Source organism: Pseudonaja textilis, chromosome 6, assembly GCF_049901715.1.
Source record: "Pseudonaja textilis isolate UNSWEBS1 chromosome 6, rPseTex1.2, whole genome shotgun sequence".
NCBI classification, from domain to species: Eukaryota; Metazoa; Chordata; class Lepidosauria; order Squamata; family Elapidae; genus Pseudonaja; species Pseudonaja textilis.
The window spans coordinates 17,154,740-17,168,519 of record NC_141995.1 but is presented as its reverse complement, the minus strand read 5'-3'; the positions used below and the strand labels follow the sequence as shown (position 1 = coordinate 17,168,519).

General features: G+C 33.2%; 1 protein-coding gene across 1 annotated transcript in view; it reads right to left on the bottom strand.

Moving 5' to 3' along the window:
• Positions 1 to 5,105: 5,105 nt before the first annotated feature.
• The window catches only part of MTTP (microsomal triglyceride transfer protein), a 35,132-nt gene continuing 26,457 nt past the window's right edge, over positions 5,106 to 13,780 (bottom strand). Inside the window, exons 13-18 of the mRNA XM_026698291.2 lie at positions 13,396 to 13,493; positions 13,179 to 13,300; positions 11,850 to 12,077; positions 11,312 to 11,436; positions 10,037 to 10,207; positions 5,106 to 8,294 (exon numbers count right to left, since the gene is read on the bottom strand). Coding sequence (XP_026554076.1) covers positions 8,126 to 8,294; positions 10,037 to 10,207; positions 11,312 to 11,436; positions 11,850 to 12,077; positions 13,179 to 13,300; positions 13,396 to 13,493 — 913 coding nt within the window. The 3' untranslated portion in view covers positions 5,106 to 8,125. The remainder of the gene's footprint in view (positions 8,295 to 10,036; positions 10,208 to 11,311; positions 11,437 to 11,849; positions 12,078 to 13,178; positions 13,301 to 13,395; positions 13,494 to 13,780) is intronic.

Sequence of the window (13,780 nt, the reverse complement as noted above, 5' to 3'; positions counted from 1 at the left end):
CCAAAGAAGAAAGTGCTCCAGCATTTCAAGCAAATTTCAGCTTAGGTTGTACAAATATAATATGCAAATGAGTTCCTTATTCATCAATTGTAGAATCAATAGTTATTTGCATCACTTAATTATTATTAAAAACAAATATTTTCATGATTTCAGAGAGAATTAATTCTATAAACTTCCACTAATTTAATAATTTTATTAAAGCTTACCGTTGCAATAATAAAAACTAACACAAACTGAAAAATAGAAAAGTAAAAAGAAAGAGTAAAAGGTGCTAAAAAGAAAGGAAAAAGAAGAAATAGGAAAAAATGAGTATAGGAAAGAAAAAGAAATATATAAGGAAGTCGCTTACCACCTTCATAACAACAAGTATAAACAATTTAATAACTTATTACCTTCTTTTAAAATTCAGCAAATTATTTATTCTTCCCAATCCCATTAATTTTCCATATACAAATTGTTAAAGCCTTATCATTACAATCTTGATGTCAGCAAAAGTCCATTAAGGGTTATCAGAGTTAATAACATATCTGTTTTAATTTGACCAAGACTGATGAAATAAACCAACTTTATATTCCTTTTACTTCTAATAAACTTAATCTAGTCTCTTCAAATAATGTACTGGAACTTCACTTCTTTTTAGTTTTCACTTCTTTGTCCCTTTTCACAAAATTCTTCAAAACTTTAGCAAGCTTGTTTTGTTACAGAAAATTATCCAGGTTATTCTCTTGGTTTGTTGCTTTTATGTCTCTTTTAGTTATTAGGACATCAACTGATTTCTTTTGTGTTCCCAGTATAACATCTTTTCCATTGCATTCTTGTAGCTTATCATTTTTAAGTACACTTTCATCTCAGTCTTCACATTATTAACTAGAACTTGTTCCTCTTGTATAATATATTTTCAACATAGTCTTATTTCAAATTTAGCCCCCTAATATCATAGTTTAATCATCCTTTTGATGTTTATTTTTAAAAAGTTGTTTAAGTTCTTAAACTTGTAACTAAAACGTCTTTCATTAAGAATTGACAGAAACTCATCTGTTGCAGTAAAACTTGTCAATCCAAAGGTTTCTAATAGCTAAATAGCAGTTTAGAAGCAATTTCCGATAATGTTTCAAAGGCACCACCATGGTTTGAGTAAGATGGCTATTCCCTTAACTCCCAAAGCTCTAAAACCATAGAAGATCACTATCTTATGGATTTCTTGTGATGAGCAGCTGTCTGGAATACTTGGTGGCAATCTCAAGTCCTTAGGTTTCAGAGACCTGGTCTTCATTCCACTGCAGTCATCAGCTCCCCTTTTTGTGGAAACATCTGCAGTCCACCATTTCTTCCCTGGCCTTATCTTATGTTAAAACCATAAGACTATTGAGATGACATTCATCTGAAAAGAAACATATTTTTAGTGACCGATTTTTCATTCACAATTTTCCACCCTTTTCAGTGAAGGATAGTTCCAACTTTTTTACCTTCATTCTCCCATTATTTATCTATATGCAGCTTTAAAAATCTGGGAAAAGATTGCCTTCAGGTTGACCTGCTTGTAAATAAGATATTACTAAGGTTACAGAATGTAATTTCATATACTATAGGATAAATTAATAATTCAGATGTATTAAATATATTTTGTATTCATACTGTAAATTGGATGGAAATAACTGTGAGAAAGAAACTAGTCACCAAAGCAATTCTGCAAATATTTATATTTGCTTGGTGCTATTATATGTAGGCTTTGTAGCAATTCGAAATTTCTTCTTGTTCAACCTAGGTCATAAATACAACCAAATTTTAAAACCTTATTTTTCATAAAGAATGTCTTTACGAAGCAATATTTTCATAGATAGTTTTGGATTTGAACATATAAATAAGTCAAATTAGGTTACAGTTCTGTCTAGAACTGTGGGATTAAGAAACTGACTTTTTTGTATAACAGGTATTTCACATTGTTATTACAGAAACACAACATTTCAATCAAAATATTTAGGCATCAATTAAGTGTTAGGATCTTTTCCACCATACAGTCTAAAAAGAAGTTCTATCAATTTCACTGGCTTCTGTAGTCCCTTGACTTATGACCACAACTGAGGTCAACATTTCTGTTGCTAAGCAATATAGTTACATTTTGTCCCATTTTATGACCTTTCTTGCCACAGTTGTTAAGTGAATCACTAGAGTAGTTAAATTAGTAGTAAAGTTGTTAAGTGAATCTGGCTTCCTCATTGACTTTGCTTGACAGAAGGTAGCAAAATGTGATCACATGACCCAGGACACTGCAACTGTCATAAATGCATGTACGTTGCCACATGCCCAAATTTTTATCATGTGATTGTGCAAATGCTGCACATCATGTAAAAAAAGGTCATAAATTATTTTTTTAGTGCCATTGTAACTTTGAACAGTCAGTAAACCTAAAGTTGAAAGTTGAGGACTACCTATATTGTAATTTCAGACCTGAAATGTTCTATTGAACATTTCTACCTGAGACTGACTTTTACTGCATTACTTCAGCAAATATTAAATTCTCCTTTCATAGTTACTTCAGAAAGCTGTTTTTGTTTAGACTGAAAAATGCCTTTGCTGTATGAAGTGGCTGGAAAAGGTATTATTCCTTTTTCCATTGCAGTGGCACCAAAATGTCGGCTGTCAATTAGCGATTAGAACTTAGTAATTCTAACATGCTTTTCCAAACTGAATGAGGATGGTGGTGTGGTTTTCCTCCTATGTCTTGATAAAAAGAAGATCGTGTAAAGGAATTTAAGAATGGTAAGATAAAGAAAGAACAATGGTAATGAAGGAGACTGTTGGTTGAATGTCTGAAATGAATGTAGTTGAATAAAACGTGAAGGGCAGAATGCATTTGAAGGTTGTTTTAACAAAATAGTGCTACTTGTGCAATGTCTAAGGAAAACTATCTGGAAGAAAATGACTGCTGCTTTCAACATAGATGACCCTATTACAAGTTCTTGACTGAAATCTGAAGTGATCCTTTTATAGACTGATAGAATTGAAAGACAGCAAACCTAGCTAAGACAGTCTGGGAATTGCACTTCATGTGTATTGCACATAGCAAAGATATAATTGTATGAGGATTGCAAGAATATATAATAAACTGTCCTTTAAGAAGCAACCTTTTTAAGCAAACAAGCAAGGATTTGTATATTTTTTGAATGTTATAACAAATAAAATGTATTTTTCAGTAAACAATGTTATGAACAACCTGTCCGTATTCTGTTTGGATTATGTAAAAATATTGAATTAGAAATCTATTAATCTGTAATGCGGGGGGGGGGATATAAAATATATTGTTATGCAAAATAAAGAATAAACTCATATATAAATCAATTAAGATTCACCATCTCTTCACCAAGGGGAACTAAAAAACATTAACATTATTCTCCATTTCTTAAAATATTGACTATTTGTTAACGCAATGCATCCTCTGCCATGCCTTTAATAAAGGCAGAATAGATAAAGAAACCACAAAAGTGAGAAATGAGTGCCAAGGAATTAATTGTATAATTATGAATTATAATTTACTCTGTTTTCTGAAAAGAACACATAGTTGCTGCTTATGCTATCCTTCCAAAGGGCAGTTGCACTAGCTTAGTAAGGGTCTCTTGAACCTCCAATGGCCTTAAGGTCTTTTACAGGTCCTTGAAAGATATATGTTGCAATGATGCAGAAGGTGAAGTGGCTTATGGGTAAACAAAGATTTGCAAAGGCTCTCTGTTGAGCACAAAACTAGCTACAAAGATTGAACAGTTGCCTCAAATTTAGAAGAGGCTGTTTTGAGCATCTTGGAAATACTTGGAGCTCAAAAAAAGATGATAAAATGCAACTCTTCCAAACTGCTCCACAGCTATTTTGCATTTACAAGAAGTATTTCATATTAAATGGGCATTAAAACTGGAGGTTTCAAATCCAGTTTCTGTATCACTGGACATTAATTAGCCACAATGTTTTCTTTCTTTCTTTTTAAGTAGTAGATAGTAAGGACAGCTCTTGCCTCTGATTTCAAGATTGTCCTTTTCTAGTGTACCTTCTGAAAACAAACAACATAAAATAATGAGAAACAAAAGGGTAACATTTTTCCTATTTATTTCATAGGTCCCAAATGAATATAATATCTTGAAACAGATATCAAAAAGCATAAAATCATCCACCTGTTGAACTGACTTTTAGGCATGATTAATGCCAATGCCCAAATTTAGCAGCTCCATACAGGCCAGTGTTACTGGTAGCATTAAGCTATCCATTGAGAATAGTTTCATTCATTTATTCCACTGCTTTATATTCAAGGAAATGCAGTAAAGCACAACATGAAATGAAGACCAACATCAGTTTGATGCCTCTAAAATCACAGTAATATTTAGTTGATCAATCAAGATATAATGTGTTGCTCACGTAACCAATAAAAAGTTTACACATAAATACTATTGCTGTAACTTCTATGGTCATCATCAAAAGAACTCTAATGTTCTATATTACTTAGTGAACTTTGTCACTATGTGGAGATCAAATCCATCTCACTGATCAAAGTTCAGTGCTATTATTTTTAAATAATCTGAAATCTTGTGGCCAACATATATAGCAAATATAAATAATATAAATTAAATCACACTTACTAAATAAAAGCTTCAATATTTTGGGTGGATCAGATATATATTTATTATTATTACACAGTAGCAATAAAAACATTTAGTCACTTCTGAAAAAATTTGGCCAGTGGAGTGTTTGATAATTATGTGGGAAGAAAATATGCTAAGAACAAATTCTAAGCTTTCCTAATACCTAGTTAGGAACTTGCGAAACCCTCGTGAAAAATTTGTTTTCAAAAAGGTAAGTCATAAGATACAATCCTACAACTTTAACTAAATCCACCAGATGTATATGTAAACAGAGTGCAGATCTGCTTCTATTATTTCAAAATTATTTACTTTTGAAATAAATAAATGAAATAAATTTGTATAGTGCAATATTAATGCAATATTAGGGATTTTCAGTTCAATGTATAGTGAAGGATGTGTGTTTGTGTTTATTTTCATAGTCATAATTTTTTTGTACACTGAAGGTGGTTATTTAATTTCATTGTATGAGTTGCAAAGACATAAAGTAAACTAATTTATTGTTTACCAAATAGGTCAACATAGCACCTGCAGAGAAGAGGCAATATACAGTATGCTTACAAATGTGTTTTTTATAATTTTTCCAATAACTACAACACTGATCATATGGTTTTTATGGCTAAAATGGAACAGACATAGTAGGAAGAAATGGCCAGATACTCTGGTAAGGTATGCCAACTATAGGTATGCAAAAACACTCAGTAGAACAGAAATGCTTAATAATGGTTATGACTATGTCTTACTGGCTATGCCACTACATATGTGGAAGGCCATTTCCCATGCCCTCAGCATCGACTTACACTGACCTTCACAGCAGAACAGGGATTTAAAGTACAGTAGGAGGTAGCAGTGTATGGTCTACAAACCCGTCCATAGCACTAAACCATTCTTTTTTTGAGTACCTGAATTCTGAAATGAAAATTTGGCAGTTTCCAGCTGAAATTGGCATAGTTCTGTGTATAGGTATGAAAGAGACTAAAATTACTGCTAACAGTTTAAAACTTTTATTATGTGGTGAAGACTATAATATTAAAAATTCTACCCTTCCTCCCCACTTTAAAATCTAGCCCTAGTGATTTACATGATGTTATCTGCACGTTGTAGTCTTATCTATCAAAATCCCTCCTTAACCTTTGCTACCTATTGAAGTTTGATTGCACCTGTTATAATGGGCAGTTTAGTGTTTATAGGCTGGATTTGCTCAGCAAGCTAATTTAGAATAAAAAGGGTTAATAGTTTGTAGTCTGCATGTTATAAGAAACTCACTAGTGACTTAATGTTGTATGAGCCATAATATGATTTAATTGGGAGAGGCATTATATAAACTGTTCTTTTGTTAATCAAGATCTAGAACATAGCTTGTTGTATGAACTCAGTTGCAAAGCTCCAAAAGAGAATCCAAAAAAATTCAAGACTTTGGCAGAAAAACAGTAACAGTACTGGATCATGGATTTTTTTTTAAGTTACAACCAAACCAAAATAATAAAACAGAAAATCTGTACCAAGACAATATATATATACTGTACAATCTCACATGAGAGGAAACTGCAATGTTAGTGGAGTCTAGTCATCTTCAGACACTCCTTGAATGTCTAAGCACTCCTTAATCCAGAGATTTTGTTTTTTTATTCATTTCACTATCAGTTTTGAAATGAGAATTTGAGGGCAATTCCACATAAGGTAGTTTTATTAGAAAGGGTGGGAGAAGGAAGCCAACAACAATTTTTACATTACATAGATGGATTAATTTAAAGCTAATTGTATTTAGCACTTCCCAAACTAGGGAGGGTACATTTTCCACTCAAGTAAAAAATTACAAATCCTTACATCATATTGTGGTATAGGCATCCATTTCCAGCCTAGCATATGGAAAATATGATTATAAAGCCATAATAAACTGAGAAAGGAAAAAAAAAACATTCTATTCTTGATCTCTGATTTTCTCCTGGTTTCTGTTCCAGTTTTGTGATGAATGACCATCACATTGTTCCTTGAAGCATATAAGATCTTGACAAACCATCATCTTGGACTATGTTTGTTTACACTGGAAACAGGTTTTGACTTATAGGGAGGAAGATTAATGTTCTCAACTCTATTGTCTTCCCACCATATGCATATGAAAGTTAAAATAAAGATAAATTATGAACGCATGAGTTGTTAACTTAAATCTTAGCTGCAATCTTAAAATGCATTTACTAATGAGTAAGACTAGCCGAATACTTCTGAAAAATTGTACCCAATATTCTTTAACAGGTAAATAGTATCTAAAATATATTCTAGTTAAAAAACCATCTGCTGAAACCATTAAGATGAATGAGACTTCAAAGAAATATATCTACACATTGTATTAAGACTTGCAAAAGGAACATGTTTTGGCTGAATTTTGCTAATAACCCTTTAAGCAATTTTAGCACAGAACATTTTTTTTATTTTTTATGGCAGCCACTTTATTATGGTTCCATTAAAGTTATGATTTCTCAGTGTAAAATAGCTGAGAAGGGCAATCTAAATAAAATTTTAAATAGTGTTTGTTTTATTCAGTAATTTTTAAGAACTCCCATGATGAACATTTGTATGGTTTAAGAAACAATACATATTGTTTTGACTTGTAACACCAAATGATAAATATGAGAAAAGGAAACTTCTGACTAGATTAATTGCAACTTTTTTCTTTTGTTGTTTAAATGTTTCAAATTTCGGTTTGTTTTTCATTGTAAAACTCTGTTAGCATTTTTTTCAGTTTCTGTTATTATCAAAGTTGATAAAGTTATTTTTAAAATTTTACAATAAAATTTGCATTTTAATTTGTATGTATTTACAATGAAATGTAATGCACATTTCTTTGGACATATTTCTTTGCAAATTTGCCTAAAATGCATAGCTTTCTCAAGCAATTTCCCTAGCGTGGACAGCTAGAAAAGTTTGCAATCAAGAATTGTATAAGCTCTTCAGTGAACCCTCTGACTCTAAAGAAAATACACTAGCAGCTCTAAAATTACTGAAATGGCTGTTGAAATTGCTGTGAGGTGCAGAGAGGTAAAACAACACATATAGTATTATTTATTTTTCTGTCCAAGGCTAACAATTTTGAATGGGGTGTAGGGAGTAATTATAAATTACAGAAGACAGTGAGGAACTGATTAAAACTTCAGTTCCATCAAGTATCTCACCCCCAAGTTATTTTATCTCTTAAATAACAGAAAATGCTCTTAAGAGATCCAAGCAGAATTATGTCCTATGACCTCTAATGGTCTTAAATGAATATCTGGATTTGAAATAAGTTGTATTCCTAGCATGTTACAAACAAACCCAAAATAAATCTTTTAAATATATGTAAATATGTAAACATGGTGCAGAAGACTCAATCCTGGGCCTCTTAAAGTTCGATACAACAAAGTTCTCACAGAGTTGTAAATTATAGGTTTAGGCTCTAAACGAAGGTAGCAAAACTTGAAGCCGGAATCAGCTAGGTTTTTGGTGAAATGCAAGATCAGGTGCCTATTTCAAAACCAAGATTCAGAAAGATCAGCTTGGTCACTGTAAACTTCCCTGCACATGTTGGAGTTTTCTTGGTGAAGGGGATATTCAGAACCTGCCAACAAGTTCACTTTTCTTTTTCGAGAGATATATGGCTTTCCAGAAGGAAGACTTTCATATTTTGTTAGGTATTGCCTGCAAAAAATAGTAGTAATATGATTATACTATATTACTTGAGCAATAGCATGTTATAATCTTAGGAATAATTCTTAATGACATACACATTTGGAACAGATCGTGTTTTAAGTTTTCCTTATCCATAATTTTCCAGAGCAAAGTTGAATAAAAATGAATGCAACACATGTCAATGGTACTTTTCCTTGAACACAATGTCAGATGCTGTTGAAAGCCAATCTTTGGGAAAACTTGATTATTGAGAACTTCCTTGTGTAGATCAAGGCCAAAGTCAGGTGTAATAGGAACAATATTACTGGTGAAGGTGAGATGTTTAAAAATAATCCATGCTTACATTCAAGCGATCTATAGTGGTATCTTTCAGATCTTCATATGAATGCATGAGGGCTGGAGAGTGATGTGTACATTTTGACTACCAGCTCAGAAGAATGTAGCCTTTAATTTTAAAAAAAATCCTCAAAAACTTTCCTCACAACAGAGAGTGGCAATGTGGTTCCTCCAGAAAGTAGGTATTTTTTAATCTCATTAGATTATAATAATCTTCTGTGAGAACTACGGAATCTCTTCTGTGAAGAAAACTCTCTTCTATAAAATCTCAAATACCTCTCAAAATAAGTGTACAAACACGTGAAATTATGAGATTTAGTGTCCTTTTGGAAGTAGTCTTTAAGGATACTTAGACCATCACAATGGCATCTGAATAATTTGCTGATCACTAATTTGCTGATCTACAACTGATTATCTACAGTTGTAGATAATTCTCATTTAATGGTCACTTGTTCAGCAACAGTTCAAACTTGCAATGGCGCTGAATGAATGGTTCTTATGACTAGCCCTCATAGTTCTGGCCATGATAGCCTCTCTAGATATATTAGCATTTGTGATCTTTGTCAGCTTCCAACAAGCAAAGCCAATGTGGAAGCCATTCAGTTCTCCTGAAATTAATTCCTTATTAACTTCTATTTCTCTTTTTCTGTCCTGAGAAGTTAAAATTTACCACTAGCTTCTTCCAGAAAATGAATGGTACCAGTACAGCCTACATTATTCATCTTCTTGATATGTATCTGTCATACATCTTTGAAGTTCAATTGATCTTTAGCATCATACAGTACAGTGATAGGAGTTTATGTGTTTTGGGAAGTATAAAAAAGAAAATATTTGATTCAGTCAACTAATTCCAAGGTAGTCAGATTTAGTCTTAAACAGATTCCATTTTGCATAGAGTTAAACTAATTTCCTCAATCAATCTGTCTTTTCCTGAAACTGATGACCTTGGTTAACTAATCTATGCCTCTCGGAGATCAAAAATCTCTCTAGATTATACCTCTAAGGATGGTGGTGAACATTTTATGGAAGATTGATGTCTTTCCTAAACTTGCCTATCATGACACCAATCTTGATCATACCATGTTTGCTTTTTCCCTCACTTTGCTTGGAGAAAAAAAAGTGCAATCTCCTTTGCAATGCTGAAGGGGTTGTAAAAATTGCCACTGTGGTATATTGATCATACACTGCTAGAATACAGTGATAAGTCTATCAGAGAGAAAGTTGGAATCTGGATTGGTAATGAAATTAGGACAATCAACAACTATTAATTAGGGACTAATTTAAGGGTCATCCAACCTCCTATATAAATTGCACTCTAATTTCTTATTTATTTGACACATAATGATCTTCTCCAGAATCAGAAAGATGCATTAAAATGCTAGGCAGATCAATAAATATTTCTAGTTGTTTCCTACCTAAATGGACTTTCGGTTTTATCCATCTGCATGCACACTAAAAATGGGTATTGCGAAAATTTCACTGTGGTGACAAAATCCAACATTGCTTCGATTTCACTAGTGGTTTCCAGGCCAGTGTTCACAAACATAGCGTCCACAACGAAATTACCAACCATAGCTGCAGCTCCCCTGAAACAAAAGAGGAGTGAAAAGAAAACAAGTGGTCAAAAATTGAATATTATATTGGAATAATATCTCCTCCAATGGGTAACTTTTAGACAAATTGTTCTGTATAAAAATCTCATTTCACATTGGCTTCCCTGGCTGCACCTCTATATTACTGATTCTTCCTAGCAGTCAAACATTGATGTTGCTAAGGATAGGAGAAGAAAAAGAAAAATGGCTGTATAGTTTAAACATTAATTCCAGATGTTTCAGGAATTCAAACCTTGGACAGGACAGGAATGATAAATCCAATTCCCTACATTTTGCTGAATGACAAATTACAACATTCCTCACTCTAGCCTTCTGGTTGTGATCACTGAACATAGTAATGTCACAACTGGAAAAATATGGGCTCACCCCAAGAGTTCTCAGGTATTGTTCCACTAATTATTTTACTCAAAGCTGATAAGGGCAATACACAAGTTTTATTCAACACCTGATAAAGACAATACACAAGTTTGAGCTATCAAAGGTACAAGTAACAGTTTTTACTATTTTGTGGTTCATCTGATCCATGGAGGGAAAATGATAAAACCTTGCCATGAACACCATATAAACATCAATTGTGAGTTGACAGTCACGTGGAGGAAAGTTTAACTTCACCTTCACATGACTATCAGCTTGCAACTGAAGTTGGGATGCAAGTATGCAATGCAGGGTTTGTGTCGTGTTGATACAATAGACATTTCAAGTTTTCACTATCACAGTTTATACCGGCTGTTTCAACTATGGTTTTTAAAATCAGATAGAAAAAGAATCTTCTGCAGAAAAACTAAAGTTACATTTTCTCCATTTTCCACTTGTTTTCATACAACTACTGTTTCAACTAAGGGTCTAAGTTTTTAAAATGTTTTAAAATTGTATTCTTCTTCTTCTTGTGCCTTATCCATCATTGAATGTTGGCAATCCTATTTTTATCAACAGCCACATGAAAAAGTACTGTTGAGTTTTACCTAGACCAGTCCCTTAGATTTTGATTTAAAATTGTATACTCTAACTAAATTTAAAATCCCTCATGTTGATGATGAAATTTAATATCTCCATCAAGAACTAAATTAGATGTCTCACCGGTTTTTAACTTTTGTTTTGGATTCTCTGTACCAAAGGCTGAATTCCATTCCTCCTGATACATCGATAGTCATACCTCCCTTGAATTCAGCACTGCAAATCAGCCCAGATTGCAGCTGGATAGCCTAAGTAAAAAAAAAAAAAGAACACATATAATATTTCTTGCTTATCTAGTAAATGTTTAGATTAGTAATGTTTTAGGAGGACACAAATACTTTCTGTCTCTACTTCTCAGACTCCCATTCTGAGTTTTCCCTTTGGTGTAAAGAAAAATCTCTCCATTCCATGCAACTGGGCTACTCAACCAGATAAGAACAGAAGATCCATAGATGAAGCTTACAGTGCAGGGCAGCTACACAGAGAGTCACTTCAAAGTACATTTTTTAATAACAGAAACTGTTCTTGAGACAGTTGTTTCATGTTGCACAGAAATGAAACATCTATCCCCTCAGCACTATTCATGCAAGTTCTTTTTGATATTTCTGGTCCACTAAATCAAATAAATAGGTTTCCAGGACATACATTTCACAGTACATACCTGTGAGAAATCCAACAGAAGGACGAGCCCTTTCACTACGCTAATGGGGTCTCCAGTGGCCGAGAACATTTTAGACATTAAATCACTATATCCTTGGAAAAAGGTAACTGGCCGGAGTTGAACATCAAGCATGATTGCTGACAAACCAGCAAAGGAGTCAAGATTTTCTTCTCCTTCATCTGCAGATGTAGCTATAATAGATTCCAGACCTTGAGCTTCAATTACCACCTAAAAGAAAGCAACAACACACAGCACATGGGAAAATAAATATGTGCATGCAAGGACATTTTGTTCTAAATTCAACAAGATTGTCATATTATTCCTCTCTTGTTCACTTTCTTACAACTGAGAAGCGGCGCAAGGCTTTTCTAAGATAACTGCTACATTGAAAAGGAAAGGAGACAACTACCATCAAAGGGCAGGATGGGAGGGTGGGAGGAGAATAGGTGAAAGCTACAGAAGGGGAGATTTTGGTCAATGTAGAGAATATTTTATGGAAGCTCTTGTTTGACAAGGAAGTAGACTTTCTTAGATGTCCTATAAATCTATTGGAGGGATTTATACAAATTATTTTAGTCATGCATCAAATACTACAGAGTCTTTAATGACAAGGGTTGGGTGTAAATGATCGCCAGATCCTTTCTCATTCTATGATTCTACCAAAATTTGATAGACATAGTTGGACATTCAAGGTAATAAAAACTGCAGCTAGTCAACTTCTCATAATTATGAAAGATGCAGAAACACTTTCTTTTCCCACCTGGCCAATTAACAGTATTTTAAAGGTAAAAAGTAGGGAATAGAAAATGATGGAGTTGCTGTTACAATAAACCCTAAGCTACGCCATCGAAGGAAGCTAAGCGCACACAGATTCAGGTTCAATCTGAAACATCACCACTCAAATATCTGGATGATGAGCAGGACCTTTAACACTGTAATGAATTAAGAGGACAACAGTAAGCTGTTCATCTTCCAAACCACTTTTATGACTAGAAGAGAGGTATTATGCTTCTGCGTGCATAAGGTTTAAAGCAATTCTGAACCATTTGCACAAAAAGCATGGCCCTAAACAATAGTTTGATGTAATTTAAGGCAATTTTCTTTTTTTAAAAAAAAAAATTTTTTATTGTTTTTAACATACAAAACACAACGACAAAACATAAAAGTATCAGCTCCCCCATATTTTTGTACACACAGTAAGTCGGTTGGTCCATCAGTTTTGTGCATTCACCTCATAAAGGCAATTTTCTATGGTCAAGTTGTATATGACTCCAGCTGCTGGCTAGGCTCTTTTCTGATGTTTTTATTTTAATAGTGCATGAGACATACCTGGCTGGCATGAAGTTGAGCAAGTTTATTGAAAAGAAAGATATTCATGTTGCTTCTTCTTAAGATGCCCGAACCAGAGTACAGTATATCAAGGCTATATGTAGACGATAGAACTTGGTCACCTTAATTAAACAGAGTTACATGTTGTAGTTACAATTTTGGAAAAACAATCAAGAAATGCAAATATAATGTAATATTAATTTTGGTCATCACATACGTGTTAAGTAACCAGAGAAGGCCGAAGAAGAACCCATTTTTGAAAATCGGTCATAATTATGAATCAATATGTCCTTCAGAACTTTACGGATCATTTTGCTGAAAAACAAACATTTTATTTCTATTGGAGAAGAAAACATTTTCCCTGTACAATAAAATACCAAAAAGATACATTTTATAATGGCATTACATTTTTATTTGAGCTGAAATCCATACTAAGAACCTTCCTTGGAGAAAAGATATTATTTAAGGAATTAATCTGATTAAAGAGATATGGCTGTTTGCTGAAAAATACAGTAAAATAATTTCAGCCTTAAAAACTTCTACTTCTCTATGCACATCGTTATGCCACCAATTGATGGCTCAAATTCTATAGTTCAGCCTAC